The sequence below is a fragment of the Palaemon carinicauda genome, chromosome 1, assembly GCF_036898095.1.
Source record: "Palaemon carinicauda isolate YSFRI2023 chromosome 1, ASM3689809v2, whole genome shotgun sequence".
In the NCBI taxonomy this organism is placed as follows: Eukaryota; Metazoa; Arthropoda; class Malacostraca; order Decapoda; family Palaemonidae; genus Palaemon; species Palaemon carinicauda.
This window is the reverse complement of record NC_090725.1, coordinates 136,294,287-136,319,256: the sequence shown is the minus strand read 5'-3', so window position 1 is coordinate 136,319,256 and position 24,970 is coordinate 136,294,287. Positions and strand designations below refer to the sequence as shown.

Below are 24,970 nucleotides of genomic sequence, written 5' to 3'. Positions count from 1 at the left end.
ACCTAACATTTAAGTTGACAAGATTCTCATTCAAAAGAATAACAGGCTCAATATTTTTATACAACTATGACCAATTCAAATAACAGGGTCAGTACTTTCATACAACTATGGCCAATTCAAATGCACTAGATCACTCAAATGACACTCCAGTCTACTTGAGATTTATATCTATATCTCTTACAGGAGTAGGACACGTCAGAGACAAGGTGGTCAGTCTTAATTACTAAGAAAACAAAGGCATGATCAAACATCCCAACTGGAGGGCCAACCTTACTTGTTATAACACCAGGGGGGTCTGTATAGACTAGATCCAATCTATAACCTTATTTTTCTAAATGTTGAAGGAAAAAAGTACCCTGAATAACTGTCTATGGATGACTGAGAAGACTGGGAAAAAAGGATGAGTCAAGAGGAATATTAGGCAGAAACATCAGATGCTAATATCAAAACAGTAGTTACGATCAAAACCCAAGTACTGCGAGAGAAATGTAGCATCACGCCACCGACATTAGCTTCAAGCAATTTACATTCAAGAACAGCACAGCTCAAGGAAACCAAACAGAAGGATCTCAGTCTCTACAGCCAGGAGGGACACAGTACATAACAAATGGTGAAACAATTCTTAAATTAAATAATTAATAGTGTGTCATAAGGTATTTTTCATAAAGACAAACCAATGTCCCACATGTTTACCAAACTCAAGCAACTGGATATCACCTACATTTTCTTGACTTGACCCCTTCAAATGAGTTTGAATCCCAAACCAAGGACTTTTGATACATTTAATGCTTAGTAAGAAAAGAAAAAAAGCCATTGATGAAATTGCTTAGTTGCCTCCAAGGGTCTACAGCTGGTTATTTGAATTTCAAGAATTAAGAGGTAAAGGAGAGGTGATAGTCTCCCCACATCTATATGACTTTTTGACTTAATGAAACTCTCCTCTTTCTGCTTGGAAAACTAGTATAGGTAAAAAGGGCAATAAGGGAAGGAGACTTGGGTCTTCAGGATACTTACTATCAGGTCCCCATTCACCCTAATCAATTAAGTTTTTACACTTAACGTTAGTTGAGAAAGGTCTTTTAGTTCAAAACTATATGCTTTGGCTTAGCGTCGTCGTCGGCGCCCACTCGTGTCCGAGTATTGGGTTCTGTCGTTAGCCATCAGCCTCCTATCTGTGGGGTGGGTGCTTATGCCTTATGTGGCTGTTAAGTCCTAGTCTGTGGTGGAAGAGTCGCGGACAGTGTTCACAAGGGAGGGTAGGTGGTGGGCAGGGCTGTTCTAATCGCTCTCTCCTTCTTCTCCTCCTAGCCTCCTCATTTTGTCTCCTCCTCTCCTCGAAGTCCACGGTGCCATGGTGTACTGTACTCCTCCAGGTTTTCCTGTCCCTGGCTGTTTCTTCCTATGAGGTAGGATCGATGTCAGTTAGAGCCAGGGTGCGCTTTAGTTGATCTTTATAGCGCATTTTCGGGGCTCCTCGTGGTCTGGTGCCCTGGGTCAGTTCTCCGTAGAATATTTTCTTTGGGAGCCTAGATGGATCCATCCTATGCACATGTCCTATCCAGCGGAGGCAGTGGTGGATGATGGTGGCCTCCACGCTGGTCAGCGAGGCACGTTCTAAGACTTCAATGTTGGTGGTGTGGCTCTCCCAGGGGATTTTCAAGATCTGCCTCAGTTTCATTTGTTGGAAGCGTTCTAGGATTTTAATATCGTTTCTATATAGCGTCCATGTTTCACATGCATACAGGAGCGTGGAGAGGACTACTGCCCTGAACACCATTATTTTGGTGGTCATTGTCAGTGCGTGGTTGTTAAATACGCGGCAGTTGAGTCGGCCAAAGGCGGAGTGGGCTGCCCTGATCCTGTTCTCCACGTCCTTTTTGCTTGTGGGATCTGATGTTAGGATGCTCCCTAGGTAGGAGAACTGGTCCACCTGTTCTAACGGTTGGTCATTCACTGTGGTATTGAAGTTGGGGAGCATCAGTCCTGGTGGATGTTGGACGAGGGTCTTGGTTTTGTCTGAGTTGACTTGCATCCCAAAACGTTCGTAGGCAGAGTTGTATGCATCAGCTAACGACTGCAGGTCCTCTGCCGTCTGACCTGGGGTGGCATTGTCGTCAGCATACTGCAGTTCTCGCACTGCACACAAGGTGGTCTTGGTTCTGGCGCGGAGTCTAGCGAGGTTGAAAGCGCCTCCATCCATGCGGAAACGTAGGTCGACTGAGGGTGTGTCTGGGGGAATCTCGTTGAGCATTGCTGCGGTGTATAGCGAGAAACACGTCGGGGCCAGAACACAGCCCTGCTTCAGGCCGCCGTTGATGGGGAATGGGTCTGAAAGAGAGTTCTGGTGGCAGACTCTCCCAACCATTCCGTCATGGAGGGCACGCACCAGCTTGACAAAATCAGGTGGGCAGCCATATCTTTTGAGGACAGCCCACATGGCAGGTCGAGGTACTTTGTCGAAGCCCTTTTTCAAATCCCAGAAGATGAACATTATGGGCTGTTGTTGTTCGAGGCTCTTCTCTTGTAGTTGTCGCGCACAGAAGATCATGTCTATGGTCCCGCGGGAAGGTCGAAAGCCGCACTGGGACTCTGGCAGGACGTCTTCTGCGAGAATAAGGAGGCGGTCAAGGAGAATCCGAGCGAAAATCTTACTCGCGATGCTTAGTAGTGATATTCCCCGGTAGTTGTTACAGTTCTCCCTGTCTCCCTTCTTGAAGATGGTAATGATGTTTGCATCGCGGAAGTCACTGGGGGGGGTCTTGGTCTCCCATATTTTCAGTATAAGGAGCATCAAACGGTTCCTCAGGCCGGGGCCACCGTGAGTGAGGAGCTCCAACGGGATGTTGTCTGGCCCTGGGGCTTTGCCGGGCTTCATGCGCTGCAGGGCCTTGTTGAAGTCATGGATGGAGGGTGGTAGTGCCATCCAGTGACGGACGGGATGCTGCGGGGTCATTCGCAGGAGATCGTCTGGGGTGTCTGCTTGGTCATTGAGGAGGTTCTCAAAGTGAGACCTCCACCTGGCCAGGATACCCTCGCTGTCGGTGATGGTCGTGGCCCCATCCGCGTCCTTCAGGCTGCCCACTGATGATGACCGTGTGGGACCGAATATTTCTTTTGTTGCTGCATAGAAGCTGCGCAGGTCACGTTGGTCAGCGAAACTCTGTATTTCTGCAGCTTTTCTTTGCCACCAGGTGTTCTGGGCTTCACGGATACCTCTTTGGCAACCAGCTTCAGCCACCTTGTGAGCACATTTGTTAGCTGCTGTTGGTTGGTTTTCCAAAGTCAGGTGTGCTTGTCGTTTGGTTTCAATGAGAAGAGAGATGGTAGCATCATTCTCATCAAACCAATCCTGCCGTTTCTTGGTGGTGTAGCCTAGTGTTTCCTCCGCGGCACGGGCCATGGCATTTCTGAGGGTGGTCCAGTGGTGCTCGACAGTGGCCTGGCCCACAGGGTCTGCGAGGTATTGTTCGCAGGCCTCCTTGTAGTTCTGTGCCACCTGTGGGTTGCGGAGCTTACTACAATCAAAGCGTTGGTGTGGTACGCTGTCAGGTGCCCTTCTGGGTGGTCGTAGGGTCGTCACGGAGAGTCGGGAGATGAGGAGTCTGTGGTCCGTCCAGCAGTCGTCCGCTCCGGGCATGGATCGGGTGATGCGGACGTCTCCTCGGTCTCTGGCTCTGGTCAGGACGTAGTCCAGGGTGTGCCAGTGTTTAGACCGTGGGTGTCTCCATGTGGTCTTTTGTCGCTTTGGTAACTGGAAGATGGTGTTGGTTACCACAAGTTGGTGTTCTGCACACAGACCCAGTAGGAGTTGGCCATTGGCATTGCAATTTCCAATGCCATGGCGGCCGATGATTCCCTCCCACAGGCGATGGTCTTTGCCTACTCGGGCATTAAAGTCGCCAAGCACAACGAGCTTGTCATTGGCGGGCACTGCCTGGATGGTGCGGTCGAGCTGGGTGTAGAAGGCAGCTTTGTTATCATCGGTTGAGGTCATAGTCGGGGCGTAGACAGAGATCAGGGTGAGATGTCTGTCCCGCGTGATGGGGATGCGGACAGTCATCAGGCGCTCACTGATGGCCTTGGGAGCGAGGTTGTGCTGCTGCACTAGCTGGGAACGGATGGCGAAGCCGACACCATGGATGCGAGGCTCCTCTAGGGCCTTGCCTTTCCAGAAGATGGTGTAGCCTGTTCCAGCTTCCCTGATGTTGCCCTCTTCGGGTAGTCTGGTCTCGCTAAGAGCCGCCACATCAACATTGAAGCGGGCTAGCTCCTTGCAGACGAGGGCTGTACGTCGTTCCGGGCGGTTGGTGTTCGTCACGTCTTGGAGGGTGCGGATGTTCCACGCACCTAAGGTTAATATTTTTTTCTTCTTGTTTCGACCGCATTAGTGGGATGTCCGCCAGCCGCGGTGAGCTGACCAGACGGGTTTGCCGTGTCCGATGTTTACCCCACCTTTTCTAGGGGCCTCCCCATGTGGGGTGGGCTGCGGTGTCCTCAATAGGCCAGCCCAGTCACGGGTCCAGCTGCCGAACTCTGGTGTCACGGCACCGTCACCAGAGAGCGACTGAATCTTAGACTCGCCGCCTGAGTGCAGTCGTGGGCTAAGGGCTTCCAGCTATCCAGGCCTGCCCCCTTCACCCACGGTGCTGTCGCCTCAGGACTTGCTGGCGGTGATGATGATGATGATGGTGAGAAAGAGATGAAGAAGGGTGAAGGAAACAACAGAATGCCAGTAGCTAGGTATATTGTTTTGGGTGGTCGTGGCTTTGCAACGGCCACGCACACACACTTGGCCCACATAATTTTCACCGCGGCTCAAGACATATGAGACAGGCGGCTTCTCCGATGTTGGTTGCATCGGGCTGCCGGGTTCTTGTTATGTCAAGGCCCGCCTTGTTGCCTGCCCGACAGGCATTGCCCTCTTCCGCCGGGGCTGGGAAGCTCCGCCGTTGGGGTCTTGTTTGGTTTGATTTTGGAGTTTTCCTTCTCCTAGCCTTTGCCTATCTTAAAATAAAGGAGAAGGCCTATAGGGGTCCAGTCTTGGTCTGGTCTCTCAGAACTGGCCTTAGCGGTATGGTTGAGCCTGCCAGGGTGGATAAACTACCCCACCGCCATTGCCCAGCCCATCATTGGGACACTCAAGCCCCTCTACTGCAGCAAAGTGCTGGACCATCAGAGGGCTTAACACAAGTAAGTGTTACCAAGTTTTCTGACAACAAAAACTGGAATCACAGGAGGGGATTCTATTTTGTCAGTACCTGGATGACTGATAACACTGTACAGTATTGACATCCTAAAGACTCCAATATCATCCCTTTTCCTTCTTCTGGACTTTCAAATCATGAAGTCTCAGTCAGACTAGTCTCCTTTGAATCAAGCCATTTCACTTTGGCATGATGAGCAACAAACTTTGAAAATTTGTGAAACTCGTTAGACAGAATAGACTAGTAAACACATTTTTTAGTTCTTAATACTTGAAGCCCTATCATCTATGATGTGGCAAGTAGCAATAAGCAATCTGGTTTCCCAGAGAAACTAAATCTCCTTCAGTTGACTAAGAATTTGCTCCTTACTACCATAGAGGTTCATAGAGGTTGAAAGTTGTAAATAGTCTAGCTTGGCGACCATTATAAAAATGTTCGCAACACTAATATGTCTCACTTTAGCTACTATTATCTGTAAGCTTTTCAGAGATATAATCATCTTCATCAAAGCTTTTGTGTGTTCTTCTCTGATAATATAAATTTTACCATGGATTAGGGCTTCAAAAATTAACAATAGAAAGAAGAGTATAAGCACTAGCTAAATTCTTTTAAGGAGTAAGTAACAAGGGCATACTGTATACCTATTCTGTAACAAACACCATATTAACTATAATATTCAAGTCAAGCAACCATTTAGGTGTTTACAAACCTATTCTCAAACAAAAATTTAGATATTTACCATTAAGAAATATACTATTATTTAGAGAATAATGTTATGGATGCTCCTTTAATCTTATTTACTCTGGTGGAATATACCATAGGGGAATTTACCTGTGTTAGAATTTACCGGTCACACAATCTTAGCGTTAGATATCGCCCAATACAGCTTAATGTTAAAATGCTCATTTTAAAACGTAAAATTTTGCATTAGCAATCAGCCAAAAATACTGTACAGTATTAAAAACTGCCTAAGAAAACAGATCAAAAAATGAAATTTAGAGTTACAGTACAAATCATCAAATACAGTGTGATGTTAAAACGCACCATTCAACAAGTAAAAACTAACATTAGAAATCAACAAATAATACTGTATATCACATTAAAATCCCCAAGAAATGCAAGCCAAAATGTGAGAGAGAGAGAGAGAGAGAGAGAGAGAGAGAGAGAGAGAGAGAGAGAGAGAGAGAGAGAATAATATAAACAATATTAGTTATTTATATGTGCACATATTCTCACTAGCAGCAGCTTGAGATCAGTTGATCAAACCAATAGTAATAACTAAATATAAGTCAGTAATACTTGATTTTTAAAATGCACCCAAAATTGAAAACCAAAGCACAAAAAGCTTTAATGAAGCACAATTAACTATATAAAAAATCATATTTTTAGAATGCGATAATGTTATTTGCTAAAACTAACAGTCAGCTTATGATATTGAATAACGTGTTTTAAGCTACAATCAAAAACAGCTTTATGCAAAGTATAAGTTTACTTTGTATTGTATATTATCGACACTTACTAAGAAAATAACAATGTTTTTTCTGTTATATTTATGTATTGTATGACAATTGAGAGTGACTGAGACAGAGGGAGAGTGATTAGCTGATGAAATCTAAAGCCATGTTTTGTTAATGCTTCTTTCACCAACATGAAGCAAAGAATTGCTCACCACAAATGATGATAGAGTGATGTTAATTTCACTTTTAAACTTAGGTTTATTAAGTGTAATAATGCATAGTTAATAAAGTTATTTGTTCCAGGTTAAATATTGTTAATTAAGTTAAAATATATACTTGGGAACTTGGGGTTTACATCAGACAGACTTACCATGTATTCCAATTGTAAAAATGTTATTTTCCTTAGTAAAATAAATTTTTGAATATACTTACCCGATGATCATATAGCTGTCAGCTCTGCTGCCCGACAGAAAAACCTACGGGCGGAATACGCCAGCGATCGCTATACAGGTGGGGGTGTACATCAACAGCGCCATCTGTCAAGTAGGTACTCAAGTACTCGATGTCAACAAAGAACCAATTTTCTCCTCTGTCCACTGGGTCTCTATTGGGGAGGATGGGTGGGTCCTTTAATTTATGATCATCGGGTAAGTATATTCAAAAATTTATTTTACTAAGGAAAATAACATTTTTCAATATTAAACTTACCCGATGATCATATAGCTGATTCACACCCAGGGGGGTGGGTAGAGACCAGCATTACATGTTGACATTATTATGAGCTAAGTATTCCGTATTTCATTTTAGCAGTTATTCAAAATAACAAACATAAAATAAATAAGTACCTGGTAAGGAAGTCGACTTGAACAATTACTCTGCCTTTTTAAGTACGTCTTCCTTACTGAGCCTCGCGATCCTCATAGGATGCTGAGCGACTCCTAGGAGCTGAAGTATGAAGGGTTGCAACCCATACTAAAGGTCCTCATCAAAACCTCTAATCTAGGCGCTTCTCAAGAAATGACTTTGACCACCCGCCAAATCAAGTAGGATGCGAAAGGCTTCTTAGCCTTCCGGACAACCCAAAACAATAATAAAACATTTCAAGAGAAAGATTAAAAAGGTTATGGAATTAGGGAATTGTAGTGGTGGAGCCCTCACCACTACTGCACTCGTTGCTACGAATGGTCCCAGAGTGTAGCAGTTCTCGTAAAGAGACTGGACATTCTTAAGATAAAAGACGCGAACACTGATTTGCTTTTCCAATAGGTTGCGTCGAATATACTTTGCAGAGATCTATTTTGTTTAAAGGCCACGGAAGTTGCGACAGCTCTAACTTCGTGTGTCCTTACCTTCAGCAAAGCTTGGTCTTCCTCATTCAGATGGGAATGAGCTTCTCGTATTAACAGTCTGATAAAATAGGATAAAGAATTCTCTGACAAAGGCAAAGATGGATTCTTAACTGAACACCATAAAGCTTCAGACGGGCCTCGTAAAGGTTTTTAAAAAGAACTTAAGAGCTCTTACAGGACATAATACTCTTTCTAGTTCATTTCAAACCATGCGATAAGTTTGGAATATCGAACGATATTGGTCAAGGCCGAGAAGGCAGCTCGTGTTTGGCTAGAAAACCAAGTTGTAGAACATGTAGCCGTTTCGGATGAGAATCCGATGTTCTTGCTGAAGGCATGAATCTCACTGACTCTTTTAGCTGTGGTTAAGCATATCAGGAAAAGTCTTAAAGGTGAGATCTTTCAGGGAGGCTGATTGAAGCGGTTCGAACCTGTCTGACATAAGGAATCTTAGTACCACGTCTAAATTCCAACCAGGTGTAACCAAACGACGCTCCTTCGTGGTCTCAAAAGACTTAAGGAGGTCTTGTAGATCTTTATTGTTGGAAAGATCTAAGCCTCTGTGACGGAAGACTGATGCCAACATGCTTCTGTAACCCTTGATAGTGGGAGCTGAAAGAGATCGTTCTTTCCTCAGATATAAGAGAAAGTCAGCTATTTGAGTTACAGAGGTACTGGTCGAGGATACGGATACTGACTTGCACCAGTTTCGGAAGATTTCCCACTTCGATTGGTAGATTCTAAGGGTGGATGTTCTCCTTGCTCTAGCAAACGCTCTGGTTGCCTCCTTCGAAAAGCCTCTAGTTCTCGAGAGTCTTTCGATAATCTGAAGGCAGTCAGACGAAGAGCGTGGAGGCCTTGGTGTACCTTCTTTACGCGTGGCGGACGTAGAAGGTCCACCCTTAGGGGAAGTGTTCTGGGAACGTCTACTAGCCATCGAAGTACCTCGGTGAGTTATTCTCTCGCGGGCCAGAGGGAAGCAACTAGCGTCAACCTTGTCCCTTCGTGAGAGGCGAACTTCTGCAGTACCTTGTTGACAATCTTGAACGGAGGGAATGCATATAGATCTAGATGTGACCAATCTAGTAGAAAGGCATCTATATGAACTACTGCTGGGTCCGGGATAGGTGAGCTAACTATTGGGAGCCTCTTGGTCATCGAGGTTGCGAAGAGATCTATGGTTGGCTGGCCCCAGGTGGCCCAAAGTCTCTTGCATACATCCTTGTGGAGGGTCCAATCTGTTGGAATTATTTGTCCCTTCCTACTGAGACAATCTGCTATGACATTCAAGTTGCCTTGGATGAACCTCGTTACTAGTGAAAAGTCTAGACCTGTTGACCAGGTGAGGAGGTCCCTTGCGATCTCGTACTATGTCAGAGAGTAGGTCCCTCCTTGCTTGGAGATGTACGTCAAAGCCGGGTGTTGTCCGAGTTCACCTCCACCACTTTGCCTTGAAGGAGAGACCTGAAGCTTTTCCAGGTCAGACGTACTGCCAGTAGCTTCTTGCAGTTGAAATGCATTGTCCTTTGACTCGAGTTCCATAATCCCGAGCATTCCCTACCGCCTAAAGTCGCACCCCAGCCTACGTCCGATGCGTCCGAGAAGAGAACGTGGTTGGGAGTCTGAACAGACAGGGGAAGTCCCTTTCTAAGGTTGATAAAGTCCTTTCACCAAGTCAGACCAGACTTTATCTTTCCGGAAACCGGGATCGAGACCGCTTCTAGCGTCTTGTCCTTTTCCAGTGAAAAGCTAGATGATACAGAAGAGGACGGAGGTGTAGTCTTCCAAGTGACACAAAAGAACCACGGATGACAGTGTCCTTACCAGACTCATCCACAGCCTGACAGGGCAGCGTTCCTTCTTCAGCATCTTCTGGATGGATAGCAGGGCTGGGGGTTGATCGTCTAGTTCAGCAACGTCCTCATCAGAGGGTTCCTTATCCGAAACTGATGAGGAAACGGCAACGGAGTGGGCAACGTCTGACTCGCTGAATCCGGTCGCACTGGTGGATGCGTGACGGAGCCGGACGCAATATCATGGTACTGCTGCACAGTCTGTGAACTGTCAACCATGGGGACGCGAGGAAGTACAGCGTCAACCCGAAACTGTCTAGACTGTCTGGGTTGTGCAGTCAACACCCTACCGGGTTGCTGAGGTTGACACACTGCGTCACAACAAGTCACCTCTGCTGGTTGTTGAACGTCTTCCTAGTGACACACTTCAACAACCACCTCCGAGCGTCGCTTAACGTCAACGTGCGACTGGCAACCCACACTGGGTCGCATCGGTGGAGGAACCACCTCAACTGGCGGACGCGAGTAGGATACCTCAGTGTCAACAGGGCGCACAACCAACCGGTAGGAAGGTTGTTGGCCAGAAGGTTCTTCTCCGTAAAAAGTCCTCTATCAAGGACACAAGCTTGGACTGCATGTCTTGCAGCAAAGCCCATTAGGGTCTACGGGAGCAGGTGTGGCAACAGACGGGGTTAGCGACTGAAGCGGAACCATTTACCATCCCTGGAAGCCTTGTAATGCTTTAATTAAAGTCCATAGGAGGCTAAGCAGCTTAAGGCTCCTCTCCAAATGACAGAGTCCTCAAAGGAATATCAGTAGGAGGGAGAACAGCACTTTCTCATCTACAGGAACCTTGTCCGAGAAAAGCTAGGTTATCTCAGTGAGGGTCTCACTGGTGCATAAGCAGCAGACCAGAAGGCAACGTTATGTAACTGCTTGACAGTCTGTGAACTGTCAAAAACTGAACTGTCAACCACAACAGGTGCGTGAGGACATACAGCACTGGTGCATTAGCAGCACACCAGAAGGCAACGTTATGTAACTGCTTGACAGTCTGTGAACTGTCAAAAAACTGAACTGTCAACCACAACAGGTGCGTGAGGACATACAGCACTGGTGCATTAGTAGCAGACCAGAAGGCAATGTCATGTAACTGCTTGACAGTCTGTGAGCTGGCAACAACCAAAGCTGTGTGGGGAAGCCTCAACTCCTGACTGACTAGTCTGCTGCGGGCGAGTGGCGGTAACCACAGTGGGTTGCGGAGGCTGACGCACCGTGTCAAAACACGGCAGCTTAACTCCACCCTCCTGTTGTTGTGGTAGCTCACGCACGGCAACGGAGTGCTCCGTGCGTCTGTGGGAGTCAGCATGCGTCTGGCAGGGTCGACTGCGCATGGGTGGAGGAGCTCTCACAGCCGGAGTGTGGGAGCAGGCAGCCTCAGCGTCTGCTGGGCGCACAACCGTGGCAGGTTGTAGGCTAACGGGTGCAGCGCCAACCTCTCCGCAGCCGGAGTGTGGGAGCAGGCAGCCTCAGCGTGAGCTGGGCGCACAACCGTGGAAGGTTGTAGGCTAACGGGTGCAGTGTCAACCTTCTCCGCACGAAACTCCTGCATAACCGCAGCTAACTGAGTCTGCATAGACTGCAGTAAAGACCACTTAGGGTCTACAAAAGCGGCAACAGACGGAGCTACTGTCCGTTGTGACTGAGGGTCTAAAACAGCGGGTACGGCAACAGACGGAGTTACTGCCTGTTGCGGTACCGCTTTACCTCTCTTAGGAGGTGTGCAGTCATCGGAAGACTGCAGCGAGTCCGAACTGACCCAGTGGCTACACCTGGGCCGTTGGACTTGCGCGGAAGGGACCGACTTGCACTTAATAAGCTGCGAGACCTTGGTCCAAGGTTTCTTACGAGAAACCTCTTCCGCAGACGAGAAGTAAATGGGCTCTCTCGTCTTTGTGTGGGTGGGGCGATCTTGGGTAGATACGCCCGAAAACACGGAGGGAAAAGTCTGTTCGTTGATCAAGGCCTGAGGAACCCATAAGTCGTTCGACATTACTTCTCCCCTGGGCTTGGGAGCTTGCAAGAGGTCCCGGACTAGGTGAACGACAGGCACGAACAGACGAACCCTCGGACGCAACACTGTAACACTTTGCGCATATCACTTTATCACTTTGATTTTCTGTTTTGCACTTATTTCACTGAAATCGAAACTTTTACTGATTTCTACCTGAAACACGCAATCCTACCCTTCATTAAAAGGTAGTAATTGCGAAAACAGTCGTATAATGCAACAGAAAACAAATATAAAGATAAAGAATTCAGTGGCTGGGAAAGAGACTAAACACTATTTCAAATAAACTACGTTAACAATCTCTCACCGCACATAGCCTGGGAACAAGAATAAAATCCTAGAAACGTTTTACCTTCTTCCCCTACAGCGACTAGGGAGGAGAGTAAAACGAGAACAACGTTACCCGCTTGAACGAAACGTTTTTTTTCTCCTCTCTCTCCCTCCGTCTCTATCTCTCTCTTTCTCTCTAGATTTCGCACCTGAGAGAAGAGCCCAATTATATATCTTCAAAACATGATATATGCTAAAGGAAAAAAACTGAAAGGTTTTCCAAAGAAAAAGTTCCCTTAATTTAGAATTAAAACCATTAAAGCTAAGAAAGAATGAACGAAACGCTAGAATCGGTTTACTCTTACTGCAAAGTGAAACCGTGAAAAAAACTCTCTCTATCGCAACGATAGAGCGCATGTTGAACGTCCTGAACGTCAACAACTGCGTAGACTAAAAAACTAAACGTTAGTTCATCTTTGAAAACAGTACGAGACTATCAAAGAAATTCTTTCATAAAACATTAAATTTAAAAAGTTATAAATTCTTTAAAGGTTAAATACGATATAACGGGCTCAACGTTGATTAACTTCGGTTCCAAGTTAGGACCGCCTACTATTAGGAAAGGTCGCATATAAACAAAACATAAAAATTACTAAAAACCCAAACAAACTTCCGTCTAAGGGAAGGGTCGGCCATTTAAAAGTGAAAGAGAGTCCATACTCTCTTAGTCACCATAATAAAATCTATCCAAAACGAGTTCAAGTTTTGAAATGAAGATAAAGCCCCTGCATAGCGAAAGCTCAAAACTGGAATAGTGTACTTCACCAAATAGTTGTGAAAACAAATCCAGATAGTAACAGCGTATTTAGTAGGTCTTGCCAGTGGCACGACAGAGAGAAAATTGGTTCTTTGTTGACATCGAGTACTTGAGTACCTACTTGACAGATGGCGCTGTTGATGTACACCCCCACCTGTATAGTGATCGCTGGCGTATTCCGCCCGTAGGTTTTTCTGTCGGGCAGCAGAGCTGACAGCTATATGATCATCGGGTAAGTTTAATATTGAAAAAAAAAATTTGTAAGCATAAGTTTGGCATATGCGGCAATTTTCATAAACTAATTAATCACAGATAAAGCGAGTTAACTGTATTCCTATGTTAATAAATATAACATATGCTATTAATAAAATGAAGATCAAAAGAAACCAGACTTTAAGACTTACTTTCCTATAAAAACAATTATTAATCTACCAAGTAACTGTAAAGTAAATAAAAACATACTTAGCTGCCTTATTAGCAATTATTTCTTCGATGAGGCAATCCATACAATTTGGATATGATGGGCAATGCTCCTTCTTTGGACAATGTACAAAACCAAGATGTTGAAGTAACAACAAAGTTCTTTCACTTTCTAACCTATCCAAAACTTTATACCTGAAAGGAAAAAAAGCTTTAATCATCTTTGTAAGCAGAGTTCTTTTACTTTCTAACTTACCCTAAAATCTATACATGAAAATAAAGTTTTAAATATCTTTGTATGCAAAGTTCTTTCACTTTTTATCTTATCAAAACTTTATATGTGAAAGGATATGAAAAATTTGGAAGTAATTTGTATTTTTCCTAACAATACAATCCTGTAACTATTTATAGGGATTTACTTTTGGCAAAGCTGGAATACTAGCCATGTAAACTTTTAAACGAGGTATAATTGCCGACCCACAGTTACACAGCTACCACGTTCACTCATACACCAGTGTGTCTGACTCACTTTCAATTACAGGCAGGACTTTCTGGAGGGACAGGTGATGGCGGGACAATTTGTATAAATAACTACAAGCTTGTACATACATACATATACCAAGGCACTTCCCCCAATTTTGGGGGGTAGCCGACATCAACAAATGAAACAAAACAAAAAGGGGACCTCTACTCTCTACGTTCCTCCCAGCCTGACAAGGGACTCAACCGAGTTCAGATGGTACTGCCAGGGTGCCACAGCCCATCCTCCCCCAATATCCACCACAGACGAAGCTTCATAATGCTGAATCCCCTACTGCTGCTACCTCCGCGGTCATCTAAGGCACCGGAGGAAGCAGCAGGGCCTACCGGAACTGCGTCACAATCGCTCGCCATTCATTCCTATTTCTAGCACGCTCTCTTGCATCGCTCATATCTATCCTCCTATCACCCAGAGCTTTCTTCACTCCATCCATCCACCCAAACCTTGGCCTTCCTCTTGTACTTCTCCCATCAACTCTTGCATTCATCACCTTCTTTAGCAGACAGCCATTTTCCATTCTCTCAACATGGCCAAACAACCTCAACACATTCATATCCACTCTAGCTGCTAACTCATTTCTTACACCCGTTCTCACCCTCACCATTTCGTTCCTAACCCTATCTACTTGAGATACACCAGCCATACTCCTTAGACACTTCATCTCAAACACATTCAATTTCTGTCTCTCCATCACTTTCATTCCCCACAACTCCGATCCATACATCACAGTTGGTACAATCACTTTCTCATATAGAACTCTCTTTACATTCATGCCCAACCCTCTATTTTTTACTACTCTCATAACTGCCCCCAACACTTTGCAACCTTCATTCACTCTCTGACGTACATCTGCTTCCACTCCACCATTTGCTGCAACAACAGACCCCAAGTACTTAAACTGATCCACCTCCTCAAGTAACTCTCCATTCAACATGACATTTAACCTTGCACCACCTTCCTTTCTCGTACATCTCATAACCTTACTCTTACCCACATTAACTCTCAACTTCCTTCTCTCACACACCCTTCCAAATTCTGTTACTAGTCGGTCAAGCTTCTCTTCTGTGTCTGCAACGAGTACAGTATCATCCGCAAACACCAACTGATTTACCTCCCATTCATGGTCATTCTCGTCTACCAGTTTTAATCCTCGTCCAAGCACTCGAGCATTCACCTCTCTCACCACTCCATCAACATACAAGTTAAACAACCACGGCGACATCACACATCCCTGTCTCAGTCCCACTCTCACCGGAAACCAATCACTCACTTCATTTCCTATTCTAACACATGCTTTACTACCTTTGTAGAAACTTTTCACTGCTTACAACAACCATCCACCAACTCCATATAACCTCATCACATTCCACATTGCTTCCCTATCAACTCTATCATACACTTTCTCCAGATCCATAAACGCAACATACACCTCCTTACCTTTTGCTAAATATTTCTCGCATATCTGCCTAACTGTAAAAATCTGATTCATACGACCCCTACCTCTTCTAAAACCACCCTGTACTTCTAAGATTGCATTCTCTGTTTTATCCTTAATCCTATTAATCATTACTCTACCATACACTTTTCCAACTACACTTAACAAACTAATACCTCTTAAATTACAACACTCATGCACATCTCCCTTACCCTTATATAGTGGTACAATACATGCACAAACCCAATCTACTGGTACCATTGACAACACAAAACACATATTAAACAATCTCACCAACCATTCAAGTACAGTCACACCCCCTTCCTTCAGCATCTCAGCTCTCACACCATCCATGCCAGATGCTTTTCCTATCTCGTTTCATCTAGTGCTCTCCTCACTTCCTCTATTGTAATCTCTCTCTCATTCTCATCTCCCATCACCGGCACCTCAACACCTGCAACAGCAATTACATCTGCCTCCCTATTATCCTCAACATTCAGTAAACTTTCAAAATATTCCGCCCACCTTTTCCTTGCCTCCTCTACTTTTAAGAACCTTCCATTTCCATCTTTCACTGTCTCTTCAATTCTTGCGCCAGCCTTCCTTAATCTCTTCACTTCTTTCCAAAACTTCTTCTTATTCTCTTCATATGACTGACCCAATCATTGACCCCACCTCAGGTCAGCTGCCCTCTTTGCCTCACGTACCTTGCGCTTTACTTCCACATTTTTCTCTCTATATTTTTCATACTTCTCTATACTATTACTCTGCAGCCATTCTTCAAAAGCCCTCTTTTTCTCTTCCACTTTTACCTTCACTCCTTCATTCCACCACTCACTGCCCTTCCTCATGCTGCCTCCAACAACCTTCTTGCCACACACATCACTTGCAATCCCAACAAAATTTTCTTTTACTAACTTCCACTCCTCCTCTAAATTACCAGTTTCTCTTACTCTTACTTTGTCATATGCCATTTTCAACCTTTCCTGATATTTACTTTTTACCCCTGGTTTTATTAGCTCTTCAACCCTCACTAGCTCCCTTTTACATCAACCTTCTCTATTCCCCCACTCTTTTGCTTCAACTAATCTTCCTTCCACCAAAAAATGATCAGACATACCGTTAGCCATACCCCTAAACACATGCACGTCTTTCAATCTTCCAAACATTCTTTTAGTTATCAACACATAATCCATTAATGCCCTTTCTACTACTCTTCCATTTGCCACTCTTCACATGTATACTTGTTTTTATCTTTCTTTTTGAAAAAGCTAGCACTTATTACCATCTCTTGTTCAACACACATATCTACCAGTCTCTCACCACTCTCATTTTCACCTGGTACGTCATACTTCCTAATGACACCTTCTACCTCTCCAGCGCCCACTCTAGCATTTAAGTCACCCATGACAACTACATAATTCCTTCTACCCAGTCCTTCTACACACCTAGTTAATTCATTCCAGAACTCATTCTGCTCTTCTTCACTTTTCTCACTACCTGGCCCATACGCACTGACAAACGCTCAACATTCCCTACCCAACCTAACCCTTACCCACATTAACCTAGATGATATCTCCTTCCATTCCACTACTTTACCTGTCATCCATTCACTCAGCAATAAAGCCACACCCTCTCTCGCTCTTCCCCTTTCAATCCCAGACACTCTACCAGACATTTCACCAAACATCACTTCATCCTTTCCTTTCATCTTTGTCTCACACAAGGCCAATACATCCATCCTTCTACTCCTAAACATACTTCCAATCTCACATTTTTTACTCTCTATCATACTACATCCACGCACATTCAAACGACCCAAAACTAGAGTGCGGGGAGCAGTCACTCTCCCCCCAGCTCCATCTCTTTGTTGATGTCTCGCAGGATTTTATACAGGAGAGGGGGTTCCCAGCCCCCTCGTCCCATCCCTTTTAGTCGCCTCTTACAACACGCAGGGATAACGTTGGCGCTGTTCTAATTGTTTTTATGCCCCCGCGGCCACAGGGGGCAAGTTTGTATTGGGAAAAATACAAATTACTACCAAATCTGTTATTTGTTCCGACACTAAATACAAACCCTTCGCTATTTATAGGGATGACTCACTCATCCAGAGTTTTCTCTGAGGGAAAACTGAGAGAAACTCTGACACCTAGGTAAAATTTCCTGCACTGCACGGATAGCGGCCTGAGCAACCTTTGTGCTTGTAATACTAGCAATGTGACTGGTATAGGTAAGAGTTTTAAGGGTTTTACGAGATAAATAGATATCTTCGTACCATCCATAACCGTTACCCAATCCCACCTTGCGAGGGGTATGGTGACTTAAGTGTTATTTCTGTACTAGGTTACACAAGGGAAATGGTTTTTAATTGCAGACAGGTGAGACCAGCTTGCAGAGGACCATGAGTGCTGTTCCCCAAAAGGGGGAAAGATGAAAGAAAGGAACAGCCAGTCATTTTTAACATTCACCCCAGACTAATCCTGGATAACCTATGCCCTTAATCATCTGCTACTTATCCATCAAGGAGCCTGAGGCATTTCAAACCACTTGTTGTGCAGCCACCACAGGATCAATGGAGAAGGTAGTGGCCCGTGATGATTGTCTGACGCTTCCACACTCCTACTTGTAGGACCTGCATCACAAAGTTGTTTCTTTTAAATACTATAGACATACCAATGTCCCTAATATCAAGAGCTCTAAGTCAATAAGCAGGAGGAGGGTCGGGATTCAATGCACAGTCTACAACCCTGCGAATCAAAGCAGAGAGGGTGTTCTTTGTGACCCTCATCTTGACCTTCCCCATGCTGATGAGTGCGTACACTCGGGGGCAAGCTGCTGCAGTGCGTTTAAGGTAATACCTCAAACTCCTCACTGAACAAAGTAACAGTTGATCTGGACCATCAGTAACAGAACAAAGACTCACAATCCGAAAGGGCCCGAATCTAGGAACCGCTACTCCCAGATTTCGAGTCTTTGCAATGAGCGACGTCGTAGAATAGACCATGACGTTTGCTAACCCTCTTGGCCAAGGTCAAAGCGAGCAGGAACACCATCTTCAAAGTGCGGTGGCGATCTGTTGCCTGGTGCAATGGTTCATGGGAAGCACCCTTCAGAGATCAAAGGACACAAACCCCGTTCCAAGTAGGGGCAAATAAGCTCATAACTATGTATGAGAAGAGAACTCCAACGGAGAGGAAATATCAACACCTTTCAACATAAAGGCGAGACTCAAGGCTGACCAGTACTCTTTCACCGCTGACACTGAGAGAGGCTTTTTCTCCTGAAGATAAACAAGGAACTCTGCTATTGTTGGGATAGTGGCATCGAGGGGAGAGATATCCCTTTCACGACACCAACCACAACACAACAGTCCAATTGGCCTGGTAGACTAATGCCAAAGAACTTTGCAGGTATCTAGCCATCCTCCTCGCAATTGTTGCTAAAAACCCCACTGAGAGAGGAAGTGCTGGATAGTCTTCAGGCGTGAAGACGAAGAGAACCTACTGCATTGTGAAAGCTGTTCATATGTGGCTGTTTGAGTAGATTGTGTTGTGGAGGGAGTTTTATTCGGATCTCTGTCAGGAGCTGCAGAAGGACCAGGAACCACTCAGTGAGATACCATAGCGCAGCTATGAACGTCATGGATGCTTTGGTCTTGTTAAGCACCTTCCTCATCAGACAGAACCGGGGAAATCGTACACATTGATGTTGTCCCACCGATGTTGGAATCCATCTTGCCAGAAAGCCTGAGGATCCAGGACTGGGAAACAGTACAGTGGGAGCCTAAAATTCAGGGACGTCGCGAACAAATCCAGGAAACCCCACAAAGTCAGGACTTTGTAGATTTCAACATTCTATTCATGTTTAGCACAAATCAGTCTAAAGGTAAAGGATACAAACTGGAACTGAATAGAAACACCACCACTAAATGCGGCAATTTCTTTACAAACAAAATAGCATATAATCGGAATAGTCCTCCAGTGAATGTAGTTAACAGTAACACGGTAAACGAAAGAAACTAACCTGCTATCTTCTTGTAACGTTTGAGTGATTTCCCTAATATCATCTTGCGTTATAGTACCACTTGGGGCAATACTTTTAACATGGTAAAACAGCTCTGCTTGCTCTAGTAACAACTCCTGTAAAAGAAATTATAAAATCAAGTAACTAATAAAAACAGAATTCCAATATCATACACACAAGGTGTAAATACAAAACCTCTGCAAAATACTTTACAGAAACTGACAAAAATTTCAATCTTCATTGATTTACCTCATTTTGTAATTTCAATAAAACTTTGTAAGTTCGGCTTTCTAGATTTTTTCACTTGCGAAAATTAATTTTTCTCTATTCAATTCACAATAACATTCCGGTTACAGCACTCAAGATACACTTACATGAAAGTTCTGCCTAGCTTTTTCTGTGATGTCCTTTTGATGCTGTTCATAAATGTATTGTCGATCATTCTCAGAGAGGGAGTCAAAACTCTCTCTACCCATAAAAAGAACTCTTACTTCATCTAATCTCTTTCCAGGAGTCACGTAACCCGTCTCTGCTAACAGAATTTTGAATCTGTCCCGCATCCTGAATGAGGAAAAAATCATCATTGTTTCAAAGACACAATGAAAAATATTCTCTATACTACCCCCATCTAACATCATAACAATAAAGCAATTTGCATGAAATCAAAACAAACATTCTGCTAATGATTGAGAAAATAAACATTATACTTTTACGTCAAAATAATCTAATAGATTGAAATTTATTCCAAAAGCCCTTCAATTTGAGGATACCCACTTAGGCAAATATAAATGGTCTAAAAGATAATAAGAAAGGGTGACTAACCAATTGCTTATTGCAAAAATTAAACTATGACAAACTATGCATAACAGTAAAAATAAACAACTTGGTTCCTCAAATCCAGAGGGATTTTTTCTTTTCCACAAATTCAGTTTTGTTATCCCTTTAACATCTATGATTTACTAAGAATTTTACTACCTATGACACAAAACAGGGAGATAATAGGTTTAAGTTTACTCGTAAACCCTTGAAACCATAGGTGGCAGCAGGTCAATATTTTCTTTTTTATTTTAGTTCATTACTTCTCTTGAAGTCTTTTTAGTCCTTTCCTCAAAAGGATATTTTTCCTGTTGAGGACCTTGGGCTTATAGCATCCTGCTTTTCCAACTAGGATTGTGACTTAGCTATAAACAATAATAATAATAATAAAGATAAAAAAATAATAATAATCATAACATTAACATTAATCAAAACTACACACTAACCTCCTCCTAACATTCACCATAGAACACAACAAACAACACTTAACAGTAATCAAAACAACACAATATTCCCTGCCCAAGTCGTAAAAAACCACAATAACCGCCTCCGAACAACACTCAAAACCTCACACCCCACTCTAACAGTAATGAAAAAAACACAAAATTACCTCCTTATATTAATCAAACCAGCACCATAACTCCTTCCTAACATTCAAAGCAACACAATAACCTTTTCCTAACAGTATTCAAAACCACGCAATAACCACTTCATAACAGTACCCAAAGCATTAACCCTTCCTAACAGAATTCAAAACAAAACATTTACCCCTTCCTTACAGTAATAAAACAAAAAAAACATTAAACCCGTCCTCCAGTAACCAAAAACATCATATTAAACCCTTCCTAACAGTAATCAAAACAACAAAATAATTTTTTCCCAATAGTAATCAAAACTAATACACTAACCCCATCCTAACAGTAAAAAAAATAACGGATTAAACTCTTCCTAACAACAATCAAAACAACATATTAACCCTTCCTAAACATAATCAAAACCACACATTATACCCTTCCTAACAGTAATCAAAACAACTCATTAACTTTTCCAAACAGCAATCAAAACAACAAAATAACCCATCCTGACAGTAATCAAAACAACAACTCACCAATTGCTATAAGAAATCAAAACAATACATTAACCCTTCCTAACAGTAATCAAAACAACATCTTAACACTTCCGAGCAGCAATCAAAATAACAAAATGACCCCTTCCTATAAGCAATCAAAACAACCACTAACCATTCCTAACAGTATTCAAAGCAACACATTAACCCCTCTTAACAGTGATCAAAAACCACATATTAACCCCTCCTGACATTAATAAAAAAAAAAAAAATAACCCTTCCTAAAAGTGATCAAAGCAACAAATTAATACTTCTAAACAATAAACTAAACATGTTAACCCTTCCTAACCGTAATCAAAACAACAACCTAACCATTCCTTACAGTGATCAAATCAACACATTAACCTTTCTTAACAGTGATCAAAACCACACATTAACCCTTCCTAACAGTGATGAAAACAACACATCAACCCTTCCTAACAAGAAAAAAAAATATTTACAGCCTCTTAACAGTGATAAAAACGACATAACACCTCTGAACAGTAATCACGAGATAACCCATCCCTACCAGTGATCAAAACAACACATATAACCACTTCCTAACAGTAATCAAAACAAGACATTAATCACTTCGTTTCAGTAATAAAAATAATATAATAAACCCTTCCTAACAGTAATAAAAGAACACATTAACCCTTCATAACAATAATAAAAAAAACACATTAACCATTCTAAATTGTAAACAAAAAAAACATGTAAACCCTTCCTAACAGTAGTCAAAACAACATACTAACCTTTCCTTACAGTAATCAAAACATTACATTAACCTCTTCTTAACATTAATCAAAACAACACATGAACACTTCCTAACTGATCAAAACAACAAACTGCCCCATCCTAACAGTGATCAAAATAACAAATTAACCATTCCTAACAATAGAAAAAATATTAACCCCTTTAACAGTAATCAACCCAACACATGAACCCTTCCTAAGAGTGATTAAAACAACATAACACTTTCTAATAGTAATCAAAACAACACATTAACTCTTCCTAACAGTAATAAAAAATAACACATTAACCACACCTAATAATAATCAAAACAACACAATGCCTCTTCCTAACATTAATCAAAACAATACATTAACCACCTCCTAACAGTTATCTAACAAATGTAATAACCCTTTCCTAAAAGTAATAAAAAACAATATATTAACCATACCTAACAGTAATCTAAACAACACATTAACTCCTTCCTAACAGTAATCATAACCAAATATTAACCATCCCTATCAGTAATCTACACAAAACCTTAACAAGTCTAACAGGAATCAAAACAACACAACATATCCTTCCTAACAGTAATCAAAACAACACATTAACCCTTCCCTAACAGTTATCAAAACAACATATTAACCCTTCCTTACAGAAATCAAAACAGCATATTAACCATACCTAACAGTAATCAAAACAACACAAACCACTTCATAACAGTAATTAACACACTAACCACTTCAAAACAGTAATTAAAACAAAATACCTACCCCCCAACAATAATAAAAAAACTAACAAACCCTTCCTAACAGTGATGAAAAAAACACATTAACCCTTTTCTAACAGTAATCAAAACAACACATTAGCCCCTTCTTAACATTAATCAAAATAATAGAATCTCTTCCTAAAAGTAATCAAAACAAGACATTAACCCTTCCTAACAGTCATTAGAACACAATAACCCTTCCTACCAGTCATTAGAACACAATAACCCTTCCTAACAGTAATGAAGACCACACAATAACCCCCTCTCAACAGTAATCAGAACAACACACTAACCCCTCCAGAGTATTGAGAAACTTGATCTTCCTCATTCCTGTTTTCCTTAGGCTACACTAACTAGTTTAACTTTTTGATCTTGTGAAAATAAAGCTCTCTTGATGGACCTTGATGCTTATGGAGTTTCAGACCCAAATGGTATTTATACTTTTTTTATAAAAACTGCAGATTTCTTAGCTCCAAAGATATCTGTTATTTTGTACAAGTTAGCAAGAAGAGGAGCTTTTAGCACTTGTTGGAGAATGATAATGTTACTCAACTATGTTAAGACCAACTGATTACCGCCCAATTTACATAACTCCCATCTTATCTAAAGTTTTCAAATGTCTTTTAGCAAAAAGTCTTAATAGGTTTACTGAAGGTAACCATTTGTTCCCTAGTTTGCAATTTGGTTTTTGTAAATGCCTTGGAGCATGTGATACCCTTCTTACAATCTCCAATACTGTAGAGAAATCCCTTGATTGTGGTCAGGAAGTTCATATGATTGGCCTTGAATTTAGTGCTGCTTTGACCATGTTAATCATTTGGCCCTTATTTTCAAACTCAAACAATTAGGAGTTGGTGGGCCGTTTCTTAGAATTATTATTAAATTTTTAAGTAATATATGACAAAGAGTTGTTGTTGATGGGCACCACAGTGAAAATAGGAATGTGATATCTGGTGTTCCTCAGGGTAATGTTCTTGGTCCATTACTTTTCATACTATATACACATAACATGTGGTTTGGCCTAGAAACAAGCTTGTTGCATATGCAGATGATGCTACACTCTTCGCATCAATTCCATCTCCTGAATGTAGATCTGGGGTTCCTGAATCCCTTAATAGAGATCTAGCTAAAATTAAAGCATGGTGCAAATTATGGGGTATGGAGTTAAATCCTAACAAAACTCAAAGTATGATCGTAAGTAGGTCAAGGACCGTGGCTCCTCAACAACTCCATCTCAGCATTGATAATGTTTCTTTAACTCTATATGACTCTTTTAAAATTTCAGGTGTAAATCTCGACAGAAAATTTACTTTTGAGAAACACATTAGGTGTCTTCTTTCACTGCAAAAAAAAAAAAAAAAAAAATGGCTTATAAAGACTTTTAAGATTTTTGGCGATCAATCTGTTCTGAAGAAATGTTTTAATTTTTTCATTCTACCTTGTTCCAAGTAAGGCTCTCCTGTCTGGTCTTCAGCTGCTGATTCTCATCTTAATTTGTTGGACAGGAACTTACGGTCTATTAGATTTCTTATTCCTGATCTAGATATTAATAAGTGGCACCGTTGTTTAATTAGTTCGTTATGCATGTTGCATGAGATTTTTTATAATTCTGATTATCCTCTACATTGTGATCTTACTGGGCTAGACAGTTCAATCCTGCTCGTAATACTAGGCATGCAGTTATTTCTAATAGTCACCCCTTATCCATCATGAGACTCAACGCTACACAGTATTCTAGAAGTTTTATTCCAGCTGTAACCAAGTTGCAGAATGATCTTACTAATCAGGTAGTTGAATCGATTGAACTTCAATAGTTGAGGAGGCTAACTTAAGTCTTTTTAAGGTACTGTATATACAGTACATGAAATATGTTTTGATGTTACTACTGTTTTAAAATATACCATTTTAATTGTTCATTATTTCTCAGATCACATATTAATTTCCTTATTTCCTTTCCTCACAGGCCTACTTTTCCCTGTTGGAGCCCTTAGGTTTATAGTATCTTACTTTTCCAACTAGGGTTGTAGCTTAGCTAGTAATAAAAACACATTAACCATTCCTAATACTGTAGAAATTAAATGTACACATTACCCTATCAGAACAGTAATCAAAAAAATACACTAACCACTAAGAGTAACCAAAACACTAAAATCCCATCCCTCCAATAA

At 42.2% G+C, this 24,970-nt stretch overlaps 1 protein-coding gene across 25 annotated transcripts in view; it reads right to left on the bottom strand.

The window, feature by feature from the left end:
- RhoGAPp190 (Rho GTPase-activating protein 190) overlaps positions 1 to 24,970 on the bottom strand; it is a 709,768-nt gene that overhangs the window by 387,356 nt on the left and 297,442 nt on the right. For all 25 annotated transcript variants that reach the window (XM_068385117.1, XM_068385108.1, XM_068385124.1 and 22 more), the window contains 3 exons: positions 19,755 to 19,941; positions 19,381 to 19,496; positions 13,424 to 13,576 (listed from right to left, as the gene is read on the bottom strand). In XM_068385117.1, coding sequence (XP_068241218.1) covers positions 13,424 to 13,576; positions 19,381 to 19,496; positions 19,755 to 19,941 — 456 coding nt within the window. The remainder of the gene's footprint in view (positions 1 to 13,423; positions 13,577 to 19,380; positions 19,497 to 19,754; positions 19,942 to 24,970) is intronic.